At 37.2% G+C, this 20608-nt stretch overlaps 1 protein-coding gene across 7 annotated transcripts in view; it reads right to left on the bottom strand.

Moving 5' to 3' along the window:
• The window catches only part of PEX7 (peroxisomal biogenesis factor 7), a 48073-nt gene that overhangs the window by 27239 nt on the left and 226 nt on the right, over positions 1-20608 (bottom strand). For 5 of the 7 annotated variants that reach the window (XR_012673003.1, XM_075145926.1, XM_075145928.1 and 2 more), the window contains exons 2-7: positions 19504-19561; positions 17789-17963; positions 13249-13326; positions 12839-12947; positions 3823-3929; positions 3307-3420 (exon numbers count right to left, since the gene is read on the bottom strand). Coding sequence is in view for 5 of the 7 variants with exons in the window: in XM_075145926.1 (XP_075002027.1) it covers positions 3307-3420; positions 3823-3929; positions 12839-12947; positions 13249-13326; positions 17789-17963; positions 19504-19561 (641 nt within the window). In the remaining 2 variants the exon portion in view is untranslated. The remainder of the gene's footprint in view (positions 1-3306; positions 3421-3822; positions 3930-12838; positions 12948-13248; positions 13327-17788; positions 17964-19503; positions 19562-20608) is intronic. The other 2 variants (XR_012673004.1, XM_075145927.1) reach the window with 1 other exon arrangement.

Raw genomic sequence — 20608 nt, 5'->3', positions numbered from 1 at the left:
ACATTTTTTTCTTCTGCACCTCAGGAATATGAATAATAAAGTAGAAGAAGTCTGATGGGCAGCAAAAACCAATGGCACATTTTCCACATGCCCCCTTTGCATCTTTGTCCACATAGTTTCAGATGAAGCAAAAACATCTTGTCAAAGCTGAAAAGCTTTGTCATTAACCTTAAGTATCCTGGAAACTTACCTAAGCAAACTCTATCAAAATACTTAGCAGAGTGCTACACATAAAAGTTGAAAGAATTTGCATAATGTCTTTCTGCCTCAAAGAGAAGAGAATATTTTAAAATTCTGTTCCACTTAACTGTAAGATACTACAATTTTATCATCTGAACAGTTGCATATAGACAAAAGAGACCAACATATCATCCAGCCTGACCTCCAATATTTCACAGATCATTCATTCAAATATCTTTTTAGGTAAACTCAAAAACCATAACTACATTTCAGCATAAGAGATTGAAGCCAGCTAAAAATATGAGACAGCCAAATGCACCAACGTCAAAATCTCCTGAAAAGGGCTCCAGATGACCTCCGTGTGCTGATAATGCCCTGTACTGCAGTGAAAGACCACAAGAAATCTGCAGGAATCCTGACGGTATCGTGTTGGGTAGAATTCCTTGCCAGCCTCAGATCTGACAGTCAACACAACCCTGAACAAGTGAACAGAATACAAAAGACAGACAACTGAAGAGTGTGATTTCATGGTTGGTTTAAGCTAATTTAAGAGTGCGCTGCTGCCAAGACTCGTGGCCTTCCCTTTGCTTTCCACTTCAGGCTGTGTGCTCTTGCCCTCCTCCTTTGTGTCAGGGCTTGCAATTGTGCGGTTGGGCAACAAATTGAGACACCTTAGTGATCCAGATAGAAACTACTTACTTTTACGGACAGGACTGTCAGTCAGAGCAATCAGCTAAGCCAGCTTGCTGCACAGCTTTATAATTGCTAGTGTCAGCACAATGTAGGGGAAGGGACGTCAGTAGGGACAGCTGCCTCTATTTAGGTAGCATTCTGGTCTCTCTCCCCATTTAGTGTGACTGGTGAGTTATACCACACGAGTGTAGATACGCTGCACCACCTCTAAGTGCTGGCCCACATTCTCATATCTTATATCCACAGGGACCATGTCTATCTTGAAATGGAAGCTATAAAGGCCTGCTAAGACAGAACAGAAGTCATGCACTCTCTATACCTCTCCTTTGCACATGTATGCATATACAGCCTCCCCACCATCTCCTTAAAGCCACTTAGTGACTGATCTCAGAAGTTGGTGCAAAGAAACTTCTACTGCTGGCCAACCTCTAATAATCATTTCAAGGTATTTTAACAAAACAGGGAGCATGATGGGCCATAAAATGGAAACTCAGATGAGACAGTGTAAGAACATAAAAGATACCCTATCTGGTCAGCCCAACAGTCTTGGAGCCCAGTGCTCTATATTTACATCTATTTTAGTTTGTACCAATCGCCTCTGGTCCTCTCACTAGATACCACTGAGAAGAGTGAGGCTTTGTCTTCTCTATTTCCCACAATCATTCATACAGTGATAAGGTCCTCCCTAAGCCTTCTCTTCTCCACACTAAACAAATCCCAGCGCTCTCAGCCTTTCCTGGTAGGACAGAGGCTCCAGTCTCTTAATATTCTTTGTGGTCCTTTGCTGGATTGACTCCAGTATGTCCATGTCTCCCTTGTATTGGGAAGCCCAGAACTGGACCCAGCACTCCAGATGTGGTCTCACTGATGTGGTGAGTAGCGTGGAAGGATCACTTCCCTCAACCTGCGGGCAACGCTCTTCCTAATGCAGCCCAGAATGATAGAGAGTAGAGAAATTAGAGATGCTATCCCTGTCTAGCTCTTCTAGCATCTGTTTACTGACCAGCTGCTATCCATGAACCTGATGACACTGCCTGCCTATGCAACCTCTTGTGCAGAGAGCTAATTCAAGAAGTCTACCATCTGATGTGTAAAGGAAATACTTCCATCTGTTTGTAAACCCATCTTCTACTAGTTTCATCAAGTGTCCTTTAGGTCTATTATCACAGGTTATGGTGAATAACAATTCTGCATTCACTTTCTCCATTTTATCATGAAGACAATGTGCTATGAATCCCTTAGTGGCAGAGCTGGTTTTAAAAGATCCCTCTAACTGTGAGAGAGTAAGAATATGACAGTCTGTATTGAATGATACTGTATCGGTTCATCTGTCTTAATGGCTGTCAAACTGAAGTTGCAAAATGATCTTGTTTAAAAAACAAGAAAAAACAAAAAACTTGAATACCACTGCTAAATGTTCTTCTGCTATGAAGAACATTTCACAGAGACAGATTAGAGCATGGTCATGCAGGTATTAAATTAGAAAAAAAGACTGGACAGCCACCACCAGTGGGGATAGCAAGCAAGGGTAGCTGGGATAAGGAGGAGCAGGAGCTTCTCAGGCTGTCTGGCCACAAACAGGATTTGTGATATGGAACCACTACCTGAGTTACACTCTTTTCTGACAAATTACAACCTAAGAGATAACTTTTAAAGTTGTTAGAAACACAACAAAAATTCCACGGGCGTGTGAAGCAAAATACTGACCCAGGAAAATTTTTTTCTGCCAGTTCAGACTTCCTAGAAAACATTAATAAACATATCTGTTCCTGAAAGGCTTTAATAAACATATCTGTTCCTGAAAGGCTTTAAAAGGATCAGGTATTATCTGACTAATATAAAAAAATAATAAGCACTGACTAACATGTAAAAAACGTCATCATGCATCTAGAACAAATTCCTATAGGTGGCTGATCTACTAGTACACAGATCCAGTATTGTCATCTGTAGCCTTTCATGCATAGTTTCAAAATTTCTTTGAACATACTAACATTTTCTTTGTATACACAAAAATACATATTCACAACAAGTTCTATACCTTGCCTTATGTGAATATTGACCCTTTGTAGGGGAAGAAAAAAGCACAGCACCATTTAAAAAACGAGTAAGGGAAGGTATTTTCTCTATCTCAAATTTCCCATATAACTTAGCTGAAGTAAACCTCCCAACGCTCTCTCAAGCTCTTGAACACTCCGTGTGGAAATATATTGACTTTGAAGATGTCATTTCCTTTGAAATCCCAGCAATCTGCTAAACATCAAAATGTTTTACAGTGCTAAACTGAAGGTTTCCAGGAACAGTCACTGAAGCATCTAGAATCTTCAACAGCTATTCTTTTTTCCTAGTTATTAGGTAATAAGAAATACTACTGCTTTCCAGAAAAATTTGTGTAACAACTCAGTGGTGGTCAATGGGGAATAAAATGCAACTTACTTTTACTCTTCTGATAGCATAGGTATGACCAAGCAAGATGAACACTGGTTGCCGGATGTTCCGCAAATCCCAGCCTTTCAAGCTACAGTCAACTGCACCAGTTACCAGCAAGTTCTGATGATTTGATAAAACACAGATATATCAGGACAATTTAATTATTAAATTGCAGTGATGCGTATATTGGCTACAAAAGTTAGATAAATCAAACAATACAGATGAATAAATCATAAATCAGGTCTCCAGTGTGTAAATTAAAGAGAACAGAGAAATAAAAACTGTTTCTCCACTATGGACTATCCTGCCCACTATACAAAAGAATAAGCAAAACCTCTGATCTACTTGGGCCATCTATCTGTCGCAACAACGCTCTTCTGAAGATGTAGTAGCAAATGAGAGCAACAAAAGCAACCAGACATGTTTTTATAAAGAGAAGATGCATTAATGTTGCAATAAAAAAACCCGCTATTTAATGAGAGTGGTTCAATTAGGAAAACAGTTGGACGAACAGGTTTATACCTCATCATATTTGCACCAGTCACAGCTCAAGATCTCAGCCTGGTGTGCCGGTATCAAAAGTTTGACTCCTGGGGCTTTCACATCCCAAACTCTTAAAGTCTGGTCACCTGAAACAAAGAGAAATTGATTCAACATTGTTGAATCAGTTACGGGATACAGTTAATCCACTAGTACTTAGTAGACAACTGTTTCTTAGCTGTATGAAATACAAGCTATTATATGAGGACACTCATGCCAAATAAAGCAAACCATTATAGACACGGAGGTCAGATTCATGCACAAAAGGAATCAGAACTTACTATTGCTCTTTCATTAGAAAAAAAAACCCCAACCTTCATTTTATTACTAACACTTTCATTATTTTTTAAACTCTGACTTGATTAAAAGGAGATGAGGTAAAATACTTAAATAACATTTAATTAAAGTAGGAGCTTAAGGTCCATTTAAAAATGGACTTAGAAGACCAGAATCATGAAAAAACTTTCTCTGCAAGCCAGCTGAGAAAAAGTACCTAGACACATGCTTTTGGCATGCAGAAAAGTGAACAGTATTTAAAATCCAACTTATCTCAGATTCTTTCAATGAAAGGAAAATTCAAGACGCATTACCTGTACTCATCATGTGCAAAACCTGCACACTCTCATCTATTGAAATATTGAAAGATAAAGTCATTCTGCTCTGTTACACATATTAAAGGCGACGTCTGCTTTAACCTCGGAGCACATACACACACCTGCACATGTGCACATGCACACATACACAGGGGTCTTCAGAGAGCAATGGAGTCCAGCTTAACTTAAGAGCTGTGAATCACCTGAGCCTCTCTCTTTACCTCCAGCAATAAATTGTCTCTACCCCTAAAGATCTTCAGCATTTGTGTATACCCTTCTTACAAATTCAGTTCCTAATGGCTTACAAAGACTTCATCAGCTGACAAGATAACCATACTTTTCAATTTTTTTAATCGTGATTCTCTCATTAACCCTGAATATTTAGCTTTGTATCAGCAAAAATGGATTCTCCAGCTCATTTGTTTACAGAGACAGAAAATTAATTAGAATTCATGATTATGCCTGTGTTCGTTCAAGAGACAAATGAAATCACTAGAAGCTATATCCAAACACCCATGATTTCTACAGAGAGCATGTATCAATACTACCTAAATTAAAAAAACCACTGTTTTACCTTGCTACTGAAGAAATTACTAATGTTTCCTTACCAGAAACACTTCTGGAAATCCTCAAATTGGTTATCATCAATAATTATGATTTTTATGCTGTTCAGATACAAGCATTTTGATGGTTTTAGTGCCCAGTTGGTCACAGACTTAAAATATACAGCTGGGCACACAAAATCATAGCTCTTTTCAAGGAACTGGCTACAGTTCTAACAAAACCATCCGTAGAGCCACAACAATATTCCTACTGCACGAACTACCAGGTCCTGTAGACTTTGCAAAAAGACATAAAACGTTTGGAAAGTTTGAATACAAAAATGAAGCCAGAGAGCGCTACATGACACAAGATTGCCCTTACGACTGTGGTACTACACAGATCATGGGAAGCTTTGCTCTGATAGTTGGTTGGCTTTTCCTCAGACTCCACAACTGTGAGAGATACTGTACTCTTGGTGGATAAACTCCCTACCTGTAAGGTGGGAACAACACATGATTTCTCACTGTTTTCACTCCCCTCGCCTATTTTAATTGTCAAGAGCAAGACTGCTGCTCAGTATATGTATAACACTCCTGACAATGACACCCTGCAGTCAGCTGAAACCCCAAATATCACTACAGTGCTTATAAAAAGAGGGCAACATATGGAGAGGAAGAAACATGACCAGCAGGGTCTTGGCAATAAAAAGGTAGTATGCCCATCCACCCACTATCAGTCTTGCTAATCTGCTTGCCTGCAGAGGACAGATTTCAGTTTGAGTCTTAAGTCTTTCAAAGATATTATAATGGACTTCTTAAAAAGCTTCTATTTTAATTTCATCAGATAACATAACAGATAACATTTGAAGGGGAAACACATATTTCACTACAGACAGGATCATTTTTCCCAAGCAAATAAATATATATATAAATCCAGGTGAACTAGAATGAACTGCTACAGAGATGGGCCACAGTAGCATTATGAGGGCCAAAAACATTTGGAAAAGTAAGTTACTCAGCCAACAACAATTTTGACACTAAATATACAATTGCCCCAATTATTTCTTTTTTAATAGAAAATGCTGATGCATGAGAAAAAGAGTTATTTTCCCTTTCTTTTTTTTTTTTCTTTGGAAATGCTAGACTTAGCTGTTATTAATTCTGGCTGGCACTATTTGTGAAATGTTTTTAATGGAGTAACATAACATGCAAGTGAACCTTTCTGTGAATAGAACAGACTGAATTAAAGCCAAAGGCAAATCCAATTTTTCCATTTAAGCTGTAAGTGGAAGAATCAGATTAATAAAAAAAAAGCTGATAAAGTGTAATCCTGACACACTACAGATTCTAACAAACTTCTTTTTTTAACCTCAAACATCTTTCCGTGACCTCACAATATTTTTTTTTTTTTTACATTTCATTTCAACAAAAATTGCTGTTAAAAATTTTGGAATTGCCACATTTCCACGATTCCTTCAAATCTGTATTACAAAGGATGCATTTCTTCCATATGGTAAAGCAGAAGTAGGATAATGATAATAGAAAGTACAAGTAAAGCACACCTAGTATAATCATATTCACTAACAGCGACTTCCAGTTGGCATCCCAAAATAAGCAACCACAAAAGTGGCCAACATTTCCCACACAAAATATTTCTATTTTGGTAAGAAGCAATTTCTCTATGGCAACAGATTTTTGCTGGTCTGTTAGATAATTATGATTCCAGATTTGTTTGTATATTGTACTTGCTTTCTTTCATTTTAATGAATATTTGTGAAATCTTGGACGAATCAATCGAACTACACAATATATACTCATCTATTCAAAATTTTTGAAAGAGATGCTAATCTACAAGTACATCATCCCCATACATGGGATAAAGACTGCTAATGTGAATGACAATGTTTGACAGTGAAAAGATACAGTTTATTTAAGATTTAAATTTCATGTAGGTTTTATACCAGCTTTTTACTCACAGATGTATTTTACCCAAATCCATAAATCATAATCTCCTAAGTCCTGTGACAACAACCAGCTAAGCAATCATTGCTAGACAGTGCAGAGGTACAATGTTAACTATAAAAATTAGCTAGGTATTTGGGAGATTAATAAAAACCCAAGAAACCTTAAACACTATCTGAAGGCAAAAAGGATTCTAACCAGGACAGATACAGTGTTTTTCAAGAACAAAAGCACTGTTAGCTTAAAGTTTTACTTAAAAAAATGAACCTGTTTTTTTTAAGTTCTAAAGCAAGAAATCTAATCTTCTGATACTGTTGTCTCATCAAGAGAAAAAAAACCCAAATAATACATCTTTAATTTACTGTAGAAAAAGAATCCAGCATAAAAGACACAAGTATTGTCATATATGGTGTAACATCAAAGAAATCTTGATTAAAGTACTTCTGCAGTGCCATTGAATGATTACAAGTTAACATTACTTGCTTCGTTGTACGTATTTTTTAAATACTAAACCAGATTAAATTATTCAGCCAGAATCAAAATAGAAAATCTGTGGGAGAATAAAGAGCAGAACCCAAATCTCATGACTCTCAAAACCAATCTTTTTAGGCATGTTAAAATGATCATGCTGTCCGTTTCTATCATAGATGGTATAAGCGAACCTATTAGGATTAATAAAGCTCATGAGATTCCACACAAAGGTACAGAAATAGAGTGACAGAAATAGCAGCTTTATTTAAATCATCCAACAGGACTCTACTGAACGCACAAAATCTCTTTCCATGTAGCACAACCTAGATATCAAGTAAACATAATTACCAGTGGAAACGTACTGATACAGAGTGCTGTAAAGCTAAAAATCAAAAGAGCTTAAAGTTATTTCAGAGAAGAGCTCAACAGAGTCTCTTTCTGAAAAGAGTAAATTGTTAAAAAAAAAAAAAAAAAATAATCAGTGAAAACTTTTATTTCAGTGTTTTCCAAGATGATTAAACATAAATCTTGGGACAAATTTTTTTTTTTCCAAAATTGACCTAACTTATGACTTATTATTAAATCATTCTTCAGCAAATGGCAATATTGGCTAGATACTTAACTCCAATCCAAATGACCCAAAACATATTAATTCACTGTAAAAAACTGTTGCTGCGTTTTCCTTCTCAACACTAAACCATTATTTTACAATATGAGATTCTAATATAAAATATTATAACCTGAAAGTGCTTTATATTCTAGCATGTGCTGCATACAATACTTTATTAAGGTTAGCACATATATAAATTGAGGGCCAAACTAATTTCCTGAGAAATATTTCAGCTTGCACATTAGAGGTTGATTTAGTAAAGCTTACCGAGCACAAGACTCGGATGAATTCAAAACTGTGCTGGTGTGTCTTGAAGCAACAGATTGCAAATGAAAACACCCACCTCACTTCATTACATAGATTGGACACAACAAAGTAAGCAAGTAAATTATATTTTAATAGCTTCGAGCATAAACAGCAGTTTAGCTAAACTGCAACAAAACACAGTGACTCTATAGTCAGTTCACTCTCTAGATGCTCGATTTGTACAAGATACCATACAGTAAATTGAAGCCTCTTATTCTTTTATCCTTCGAGGATTTGGATTCCAAAAATGACCCAAGTTTTGCAAAGCCGTGAGCCTTGTTCAGGATGGCATTTCTTCTAGCACATTCAAAAAGCAAATAACCAGGAACGAACCCATAAGAAGCAAAAAGTAGACCCACACCACTCACCAACTAATGGAATATAAATCTCTAGTAAAGTGTTTTGGAACTCATGACAGACCACTGTCATAGCAGAACGAAAGATTACTTCCTTCAGATTTTTAGGAACCTGAACAAACACAAACATCTTTGGAATTTGCTTGTCTGCAAGCCCCACTCCCCAACAGCTCCTCGTTTTGCCCTGTGCTACTTCTGAAGCAGGAATGTAAGCTGAAGCTTCAGAAAGCTGAAGTCAAAGACCTGACAACCCCAAATTTGGTCCAGAAACTTACAAGTGGAAAACACCTCTTCATTAAGGAGCTGCACTCAAAGCTATTCCTTTCCACCTAATTCAGTAACCATCCTCTTAGTAGATGTACACCTTCCCCAGCTCATTATTTCATGCAAAATAATTTGTTCATTTTTAGTTTTCTTTCACAATTTGGATCTCAAACACAGAAAGGTGTGCCAAGACTACATGACAGCCTGATTTATGAAACTACAGCTTGACAACCCCTTAACTACACACATTTGTCACTAAGGGACCAGTAGGCAAGAAGACAAACTTTTTAAAAGGTAACTCACTATGTCAGGGCTGGCAATAAAACAGAATACGAGATAAACAATGGTTTTTAATTTTAACCTTAACCTTTAAACACTGAATGCAAGGGCTTACGAAGAGTGGAGGCTGGATTTAAAAGTTCATTTGTAAAACAGCAAAGCTACGGTTCCCCAACACTTTTGTCAACATAATAAAAATTTCTCAGAAATGATCACACCTTGTTGTGGTATAAGAAAATTTTTCACCCTGGGCTTTCAGTCTGAAAAGTAAATCCTTGAGCAAAGAATAAAACTAATTGATCTAAATACTGATGAATACAGACATTATCTTGCAGATTTAAGACATACTTCTTTCCCTTATTCACGATTTGTTTAAGATGTTATGAAAACTATGTATCTGCCCTGATCAGTAAACTTAAGGAGAGTAGTAATGATTTAAAAATGAATGCAGTATTAAAACTGAGGTCCCAGTAGCTAAGATAAAAGCTAGCAGTCACTCTAAATCTGGGCTTTGTTGAATCCAAAACATTCATATATTCATTTGCCAGTGTCATATCTGTATCAAAGTTATGCAGATAAGGGTAAAATGGTACTCATTAATTACTTCCCACTGTTAAATTTAAAGGGCAATAAAAAACAGTTGATGCTATAAAGGATGCTTTCTTTACAAACCACAGGACCGAGCAAGGCCTATTGCTCTGCAGTTATGGAGAATCATTTAGTAGACCTGATTTACGTTTGACTATATATTAATGTTGTATGCATTTGGCACTTTCTTTATGTGCTTCTCACCAATTTGCTCTCTGGGTAAAAAAACAAAAAAGAGACCTTCTGGGCAAATGACACAATGAATCATTAAACCCTTTTAGCCATGAAGATGCTGTTAAACATTTATGTCACTTCTTTAATGACATTTTCCATGTCACTGTTTTTTCAGTGTAAGGCAGACATTTACCAGGGCTCTGGTTTGGTGCACGCACACCTGAACATCCTGCTTATCTTATCAGCTCAGAAATTGTCACTGACATCACAACAGCAGTTATTTACATATAGAGAATTAACAGTTTGTTCTGCTACTATTAACTCACAATTTCAAACAAAATAAGATAAGACATTTACTTGCTTTTTGAGAGTAAATGATTGTACATGAAGACAACAGTATTGTAAAGTACCTCATACATCTCTGTAAATGTTAAATGGAAGTGTATTAGATGCTGAATAAAAGCTAATTTAACTGAAGCATCAGACATATTTATCTTCTGTAATTCAATTGCATTTTATTGCCTACCGCAGACAAACTTAGTTTTCCTGTATGTATTCAGATCAGAGACTTAATGAAGCAAAATAACCACACCTAGTACCAAATTCTTTTTCAACTGCTTTATATTGCAGTCTTAGGTTTCTCATTTTCTTCACTTGTATTCTTTTTCTAGTCTCATAATAGTTTGAGAAAAAGTCATATTCCAAAAGCAAAGATTTAACTTTATTAGCTTCAGGCAAAAGTTGTCTAGGCACATCATGGTCCTTCTGAGCAGCTATTTTGCTGTGTCTTGCAGTTGTGTTCGGGTTTCTGTTTTCAGTGTTCACAAACTAATTAGTTAAGTGGAAATTAAACTTCTGCTGGCATCTATGTGGATTCAAATAAAGGCAGAAAAAGGGCAGGGGTGAGACATGCAAGAGGTTCTTAAACCAAAAGCAAACAAAGAAACCTTTTCCACATAGGCATGTCATGATTTCTATGCAAGATCTTTGGTTTGAAGTTATTTTAGAAGCACACCAGATGTTTTATTTCGGAAACCGTAAGAAAGTTCACCATCATTTTGAAGACTTCATTTTCTCTTTCCTCATGATTTTACACCTAGCATTACACTGTAAGATTTTTATTTCACACCTGAGTAGTACTTACAGAAGAAAAATATTGTGTCTTTTGTGCGTGTTGTTTTACCTATAAAATACTATGGAGTCATCAATCCGTGAAAACTGACTGCAATTAGCTTCAGGCTCCAGCAGTATACGTTAGTCCCTTTCAAGAGTCAAAGTAGAATTCACAAAAGAATAGGAACTCTTTAGTGTTTTAGTCAAAACTTTCAACAGCTGAACCCACTGAGTCACTCAAAGAACAGATCAATTGTATGTTGCTGTACCAAATTTAAGTACCACCACATACAGCATCTAACAATCAATGTTTCCCAAAATTGTTCAAGTGGCAACGTATTAGAAGACAGTTTGGCTTCATAGCCTAGAGAATCAAATTGGAAATAACTAGCTGGATCAGTAAAGCCCTTTTGTTCATCTAGAATGTCAGAAATTTTGTATGAGTAAGACTACCATGGAGGGGAGGCTTCTGAGCAGGACTTTAAAGAGATCATAACATCCCCTAGAATTTGCAAAAAACACTAAGCACTGTTTTCTCCGCTTCCTTTGACCAAATGGTACTTAGCTGGTATTTTGTAGTATATAGCCGCATTTCATTAGAACTGTTCATACAGTGAACAGGGCTCAATCCTGCAAGTTTCTGCACATCCTATTAGATAAGTACCTCACTAAGTGTTACCTCAATGAATCTTCAAATAAGTTGGAAATACCTGTGCACCAGCATCTGGCTTCCAAGCACTACTATGTTAGAAAAATACATGTAACTTGTTAGTCATTCTAGTTCAACTCTGCAAGCAGAATCAGATGGAAATAGTCAGACTGAAATTTTATGAAAACCATATGCACTTTTTCATCAAACTTTCCATGGAATAGGGAAGACCAGTATCTGTATGTACTCACTGTCTCTCCTTAAATTCAGTAACAGGAAAACATTTTATACTTGCTTACCCTCTTGATATAAGAGCCAAACAATCGCTATTTAAGTCGGTACAGAAGTCCAACAAACTTGAAATCAGAGAAATTTAAGCCACTGGAGTTAATCTACCAATATTTGTATTAAGACAGTGCCTTATTGCCCCTCTATTTCCCAAGCAAACTCCATTGCTCACAGCACCCCTTGCCCATTAGTCAGCAGTCAGGCTCACTACAGAGCTCTCCTTGTACCTCTGGGGCAGGCACCTCACCATGCAGTCTCTTTGCCCCTAGGTACACCCAACTCAATTATGATTGTATTGGCCAGCAAGATTCATAGCACTGGCCAAAGCAGAAAAGTAAAATTGATGATTACCTTTCCCAAAGAACAAGGCACAGAGATCCCCAGCAGTACTTAAAACAGTTCAACGGGAACTGACTGTGTTTCTCACAGAGCTAACAGTCCACTGACACTTGAGATAATTTGAACAAAAATGTACGCCAGAACACAAAATAAAGCATATAACACGATTTAGTGGTCAAAAACAAGAGTGAGATGAATGGAAGAGTGTTACATAAAGTAACAAAAAATTGCCACAGGGTCACTGAAGTGACTGCTAGAAAACTGCTGATCCCTGTTTAAATGGCCAAAAGGATGATTTACAGATTGTAACAAAACCTACAAATCCAGCTGCAGCAATTTGTTTATCTTTCCTTCTTCCATTTTTATGTATGACACACACTACCATCTGCTGGACAAAGTGCTGAACTAATCCCGTAACATATAAGGTTTTTTTGTTGTGAGAACCCCTTTACCATCATGTTTACCTGAGGCAGATGCAAAACAACCTGGGATGTGTGGAGACCATATAGTGCTGTAAATGACCCCTTCATGGCCTTTAAAAGTGCATAATGACTTCCCCACAGCTGGATCCCACTGAATAAAGTAAAAAGAAAACCGTTGAGGTATACATTCAATAAGAAAGGAAAGGGTTTCATACATAAAAAAGCTTTATACATACAGAAAGGACTAAATGAACTTCTTTTTACCATGTATCATGAAAAGTATTTGTATACTTAAGCTGGTATCAACTGAGGGATAAAGCAACATCTAAGTTAAAACAGAATTTCAGCCTCAGTGTGAAAATAAAGAGGAAAAGTGAATCAATGCTGTTTCTTAACAAAAAGAAGATCCAAAACAAATCACATTTTTCACCTTCAGCAGAAAATCAACATACCAGCTTGGCTGTTTGATCCCATGAACCAGACACCACTAGCTGCTCTCCTCTAGTTTGACTCCAGTCAACACTATATGCCTATAAATGATATAACAGCCTAGTTTAGAAAGAGCATTAGAATACAAGTTTGAGACTCTAGTTAGCTGAATTCTCAGAAAATAGACTTGGATTTGCAGATTGTATTATAATCAGCTAAAAGACCACACCAGTCAAGCACCACAAAGCTGCCAACAATGCCATTTACCTGACAAAAATTAAATTTAACATCTCAGTCTGGCATTAAGGGTACATATAGGTTCAGAAAAGTATCCAAAAAAGTAAAGATGGGAGGGGGGGGGGAGGGGGGGAAGTTGAAACAAAATCCACATAGACCCACCATCACTAGACATTTCTACCATTGCAAAAAAGCCATAATTCAGACAGATTTCTTATCCTTGAATCCAATTTTATTAAAATATCTACAGTTTCTAATTGCTAGCAATGTAAATGCCATCTTTCTGCAGAGCTGACTATGGAGTTGACTTTGAGGTTTTAGCTGACTAACAATAAATGCTTTTCTACGACATCTAATTCTCCTAAGAAATACATGCCATAAAACACCCCTAATTTTCATCTTTTCCAGGTTGTATGACACTTTTTTTTTTTACCATTCATATCCTCAAGCAACTAAAATAAAATTAAATTAAAAACTCAACTTCCCTCATGACTAATCATTTCAACTATTTAGAAATTGCTTTTCACTGTGTAGTTGAAACAAGCTCCCTCTTCTCTGACAGTTATTCTAACGTTGGTCCCCGCCTTGACAGAGGATACCTTAACTCCATCCTTCACTGCTGATTTTTCAGCTCTGCTGCCTCAGCGGAAACAAATGCTCTAAGGTAGTTCTTTAAATTACTTCAAATCTGAAAGTCTCAAGAACATGTACAACATGTGCATCTTCAAACGCACCGTATCTTTATCTACACGATGGAAGGTGCATTCTATTCTGTCTAGTTTTACCTCACACCAAAATGGCTCAATAAGCTGCAATGGGACATGAACCATTTCAGTGCCAAGGTGGATAAATATTAGCTGAAATAGTTTATTTGCTTCACCTCCTGACCCAATCAGACCTTCCATGACACTTCTCAAAAACGTGGCCACTACCATTAGTAGGTGGCACTGCTTTCAACAGTCAGGCCACTAACCACTGAGGATTTGTACTCCAGCTGGGACAATCTAGTTTTAGTACAGCACTGGCTCTAATCTGCAAGTCAACATACTAGATGCTGTGTTTGTCTTGTAAAGATGGAATTGTGCATTAAACGACAGCAACCCTGTTTTGAAGGTGAAAATGTTTGTCCCAGACAAAAAAGTAAAGCAGCTGGACTGGAAAAAAATCCAGCAAAAGCCAAAGTCCTCTATGGAGAAAGTGTCCTGTATGAGAAAGGAAATCGAGGTATCATTTAGCTACTTCTGAGCATTTTCCTTCCTAAGAAATATTTCGATTTTTGCTAGATCTAGCTTAAATTAACTGGTTTTCATCTATTTGCTTATTTCCCATAAGTGGAAGGCAACCACTGCCCACAGAAAAACAAAGTGCATTATCTGCAACTTTCCTTTTTATTTTACGATGTCTTGCTTCCCATATACTGAAAGGCATATTGCTCTGGCACCATTTTGTGCTAGCTCCCTTCCTTGAGGAGCTTATATTCCAAATGTACAAGACACTCAGACAGTACTTGACAAAAGCCAAATAACAAACTGAGAGGTAATTCTTTTGTTTGTTTTTCCAAACCATGCCTTTACCTCTCAGCTTTTCTATTTTTGTCAGCTAACTACCAGTACTACAGCTCATTAAAACACCCTCCCTTTCAACCTGACTCCTATTAAAATAATAACAAAGGAGACACAAAACTACCTGCTCATTTTTTAAGAATGGAAGACATCATGGTTCTCCAAAGTGGCTCCTGAGCTCCTCATAAACATTAGCCTCTCTCCTTCCCCCTGAATCTGTGTGATGGCCTGTGTTCAACTCCTAAGCTGTTGCTGTTTGGAAATGCCCCTAAATGTATCACCACAGAGTATGCCTCTTCCACATAACAGCCCTATGAAGTCAGCTCAGTTGAAGTGTTTGGCTCTCATATTCATGTCCAAGATTTTCCAGAAAGAAGTATGTTTCTGAGAAATATGCACCTGTGTCACACAATTCACCTAGCCCCCCATATTTGGGAGGTATCAGATCTACTGCACAGTTAAGGCAAAGCGCACATATGGCTTACAGCTCACTCGCAAGCTATCAGCACATAGATCTGTTGAACACATGTTGTGACACGGATCTGTGTACATATGGCAGACATGGTTGGGACTGCCCAGCACTCTGCAGCTGCATCGGAGGCAGTGGAACCTGGGCAAATTCTCCTTCGGGCAAGAACTACAAACAGAAGAGACAACAGGCTCAGAAAAAGCAAGAGCTATTTTCCATTTGGCATGTGACAGGTCCAGGTAATGGGAAGGGAATGAAAAGAAGAAGGTGTGGAGAGACAAGTAAGGTTCACTTTCATTCTTCTTTTCTTTTCATGCTGTCATCGAACATAAATTTACAGACACTTCAATAGAAGCTGTGTTGAGCAACCAGGAAACACTAATAACACAGCCTAAACCTTAGTTGTTAATCTTTCAGTGCTTTATCTTCAATCATAAAATACATTAATACTAGTTTATACTAGTTTATGCCTAAACAGCAGCAAGAAATGCCTCAAGCAAGATGAAAAGATGATGAAAAAAAGATGTAAAAACATAAAAAATAGTTCAAAATAAATGTTCAGGCTCACGTTACAAGACACATTTAATTCTAGCATTCTATTGTCTCACATTCCAGTGAGACTTCATCAAAACCAAAGTAAATTAGACTAATTTATTCATGAGATTCAGCCAGTTGGTTAGTGCTGGAATAAAACTCATTGTCCTTTGATAATAAAGATGTGCTTTTAAATTAAAAATGCACATTCTTATTGAGGGGGGACAATGATCTCATTTAGAAAACAAGAAACACATCCCTGTCAATCTTGCATTAGAAATATTATAAAATGCAGTGACAAAATTGTCATTAGAAATGTCAGACAGGGATTAAGCATTAGGCAGTAGCCAATCATTTTAAAGAGCACTGTCTGCCAGTGTTTACCACAAACTATTAGGTATATTAGCTCTGAGATTTACCCTTTTAATGCATGTTTATAAGAATCAATACAAACCTTTCGTATCTCACAATAAACACTCAGCCCATGTTTCCTATACTGTCTTTCTAACTCATGGTTGAATGCATCCACCTCCCCATGCTACCTGCTAAACTAAGACTTGGACACAGAAATGTTTACTTCACAAACAACAGATGGTGTAGCAGAACCAAAATAAACTTATGGACAGAATTTCAATGAGAAAATGATAGAGACACACACACACAAAAAATTGGTATTATGCTTTGCCTACATCTTTCTGTTACTACCATCAGCCTTTGAACACTATCATAAAATCCTGATCACAACTACAAACTCATCTCTCAAAATTCTTTATTTACATAGTATACGTATTAAACCAAAGTCGCAAAATTACAAAGAAATAAGGTACAGAAGATGGACTGTCATGTAACTGCAGTCATTCAGCTTTTAGCTTTGTGCCTCATATCTGAAAAAATCGTGAGGTCTTTGCGAATACCAAACTGGATTTCCTCCATCGTTTTTTATTGACTACATATCCACTAGGTTATTTTGTTCAGATTTATGTTATTTAGATAAGGCATCAGTAATCCAGGCTAAAACTGATTGCATCTAAAGTTCAAAGACTTGACAGAAGTGAGTGGAGAGTTAGAAGGAAACATGAAAAAAAAAAAAAGGGTAGAAAAATCACATGGGAGAAGATAAAATATACTAAAGCATAAATGTCCTTAAAAATATGCAAATACATTTATGCATGAGTGTGACATTTTTCTCTACCCATATTGCACTGCATAAAGAAACTGAGATTTTAAGAAAATCAAATGCAACGGTATCAAACCATGGCTAAAAAAATAAATGCTGTACCAATATTTGACTACTGTTATTTGAGTAGGATCTCACAGATGCTCGGATGGAAAAGGATAAGCAGTTCCCAGGTACAACAGAAGTCCTAAGGATCTGCATAACGTGTATCACTCTATATCCTCAAGGATAACACTGCTATTTACATCAGTGTCTGATTTAGACCTATCCAATAATGATCTCTAAAAATCACAGAATGACTGCAGTACTTTCATACAACACAATGATTACTTAGCCTGTAAGAAACCACAAATGCTATTTCTGAACATATTATTAATTATGTAATTAAGTGGTACCTACTACAGCGTATGAATACGAATACGAATATGTACAACAGGTAATTCACTTTATATTCAAAATAATGTTAAGTTATAAATTCAAACCACAGACCCAAACAAAATTAAAAAATAGACAATAAAACCCACTTTTGATTGTAAGTTCACAAATAAATCTTTTAATAATTCAAGTATTAGATCGTCCATTACATTTTTCAAGTTTGCCTGGTTTACCTCCTGAGTGTGCTCTTTATAGACTTGCAGCGGACCTTTGGTTTTAGCTGTATCCCAGATTTGCAGAGATCCATCTCCGCTAGAAGTGATCAACACATGTTCGTTATTCTCACTCCAGGTCACATCAAACAGGCCATCATTCCAGTCAAAACTAAATTGGAACAATGAAGATATTTGTCCATGAGAAAGCACAACATAAAAGTCTGGACTAGTTACATGCAAAGACGGTATTTCTTTAAATCACCCTCTTTACCATTCTGAACAGCATTTTTATATATTTGAGTTTCCAGTAAATCTCCTCACAAGTAACTTGTTATAATGTCAACTTTCACAACTGTATGCCAGAATAGGTTGATTAAGTTAAAGCATAAATGAGCCAAGCACCTTCCACACACAGAGAATGAAATCTGATTTCAGTCTTAAACTTGCCAGGCAGAGACAGAGGTACCACGTGTCTCAGTCTGATCTACAGTTTCTTCAGGATGTTGCTACAGAGGCAGGAGCCCTTTGTCTGTAACAACTTGTGGTAACGAAAGAAATAAAACTGTTTGTATTGGGAGAGCTCTATCCAATTCACAACACCATTAGGAAGCTAAGTCACAATGAAAAACCAACAGAAAGACAGTCATGAACATATTAAAGATCTATATGTTCCCTTAAAAGGGCTTTCAACACACCAACAATTCATCATATAGGATCTGATACCATTTATTAGTTGCTCTGCAACAACTATCAATGACCGTGCTGTTATCTGATCGTAAATGTGAATTTATTCACCCCCTTTTCACTGAAGATTCAGCTAAGCTCAGGTTAAACTGCATGGCACCCTGCAGTAATGATGAAGGAAAGCCATACACACAGAACATTTCGAAAGAGACAATGACACAGCTTATAGCTCAGGAAGTTACAGAACTTTGTACCACAAAATAAGTGGAGTCACTGGAAACATAGAAATGAACAGTACTAAACCAGAGCACTTAGCAGAACTAAGTGTTGAACAGCTTCAAAGAGTCTTACTTTATAATTATGAATTAACAACAGTTTCTCTGAATATGATTAACTATTTGTTAAGCATTTCTATTTCAGCCCTCTTAATCTAAACAACTGCTGTTTCAAAACTTTCTTTAAAAAAACTTTAGGTCAATGATGGCCAAGTATTAAACCCCCTCCTTCCTAACCTTTCTCCTCCTCTCAACCAGAACACAAATCAAACTTCTCTCAAAGCCTTAGAATATTGGATCTCCTAGAAAGGACCTCCATGACTTTACGCAGCTTCCTGCTCTATTTTCAGCATAAGTCAATCATAAGGGCATAAATTTAGGTGGCAATGCACTGTTCCTAAAAAGCTAAAACTTTTAATTTCAAGCGAGGGCAGAGAAGCTACTTTTAGTTTACATTGTCAGTTTTCTATAAAATGGTTTAAACTATGGAAAGGGTGTAAGGCAATATGGAAAGGCAATCCAGATCACTTCCTGTAACAAAATCTATGCAATGTAAACCTATCATTTGTGTGTAAATACAAAGACATTCATTTGTGTGTAAATAGAGAGAGATGTATTCAGTAGATACTATAGGATAGATACAATACTTTTTATCGTTAACAATAACCCAAAATATTTGGGTTGTTTCTTGTATTCACAGCTACATAGTAAGTTTTTCTCTTGCAAAAATGAAACATAAACCTATGTTACCTCCTGAGCAGAACAATCCCAGCTTCGTTTTGTTCCAGCACTGCCAGAGTTCCACAACCTAAACCAGCAAAATAAACCAAAACATCACAACTAGTTCCCCCATGCCAAAGGAAAGCACTGTGGTTCTGAGGTAGCTCCAGCATGCAAATACAAAGGCCATCTGAACTTTCAGAGGCCAAACAATTAGTTGCATAAATAAACATCTTGTTGTCTCATGTTCTCTAAAACAGTAATTCATTTACATCAGATTGTTTTTTTCAGATTTTTTGGTTTTGTTTTGGTTTTGGTTTTTTTGACTCCAGCATACCTGTAGGTGAGGTTGGAAGAGAAACAACTCACTTATAAAGCATAAAAGTGTGTTTTCCCCATGAGCCTCATGTACAGACCTACCAGCACAGGGTTCCTTTTTATCTTTTTGGTAACACAGCAGACAGATAACACTTTTTTCGTCACTGAATCTAGTAATACAAACACAGCTCACCAGAAATGAAACAAATAATTCAGTACTGAGAAAACACACACAGGTACTGCTTTCCCGTATGACTGAGATATTGTCAAAGTAATTCCACATTTAGAAACTTTATTTAAAATGAATGCTTTCAGGAGCAATACTCCCACTGAAATGAAAAAGGTCCCAATGCTGAGAAAAGCTCAGCTTGCCTCTTCGGCGGGACCGTGGAGTTGCCAAGGCCCATCGGGACACTCAGTGACCGAGACTAGAAGTTAAAATTTTAAGGAGAAAATATTTTCAGACATTTCACTCACACTGTGTATGTCTCTACTACTGTATTTATTCTCGACCCTATAAAACCAGTAGTCCTCTGTGAAGGTCTTGTGAAAAACACCACCAAAACAGTGAGTTTGTATTTTCCTAAGCCGGAGAAGCGGGCAGGCTGGGGAACTCAGAGGCAGCACCAGGCTCGCAATCCGCCCTGATACTAACCCCAGTCCGGTCACAGAGACCGTACGCTGTACCCAAGCAAAGCTAAAGCAACGGAAAGGGAAATCCCAAAACGCTTCTACAGACGCTGACTGTCGTTCCGGACACCCAGACTTCCAGCTACGGCCGAGTCCCCGCCAGGAGCCGCCACCGGCACCGTAACGG

Source organism: Calonectris borealis, chromosome 3 (genome assembly GCF_964195595.1).
Source record: "Calonectris borealis chromosome 3, bCalBor7.hap1.2, whole genome shotgun sequence".
In the NCBI taxonomy this organism is placed as follows: Eukaryota; Metazoa; Chordata; class Aves; order Procellariiformes; family Procellariidae; genus Calonectris; species Calonectris borealis.
Note: the sequence above shows the minus strand (reverse complement) of the source record. Positions and strands in the feature narration are given on the sequence as shown.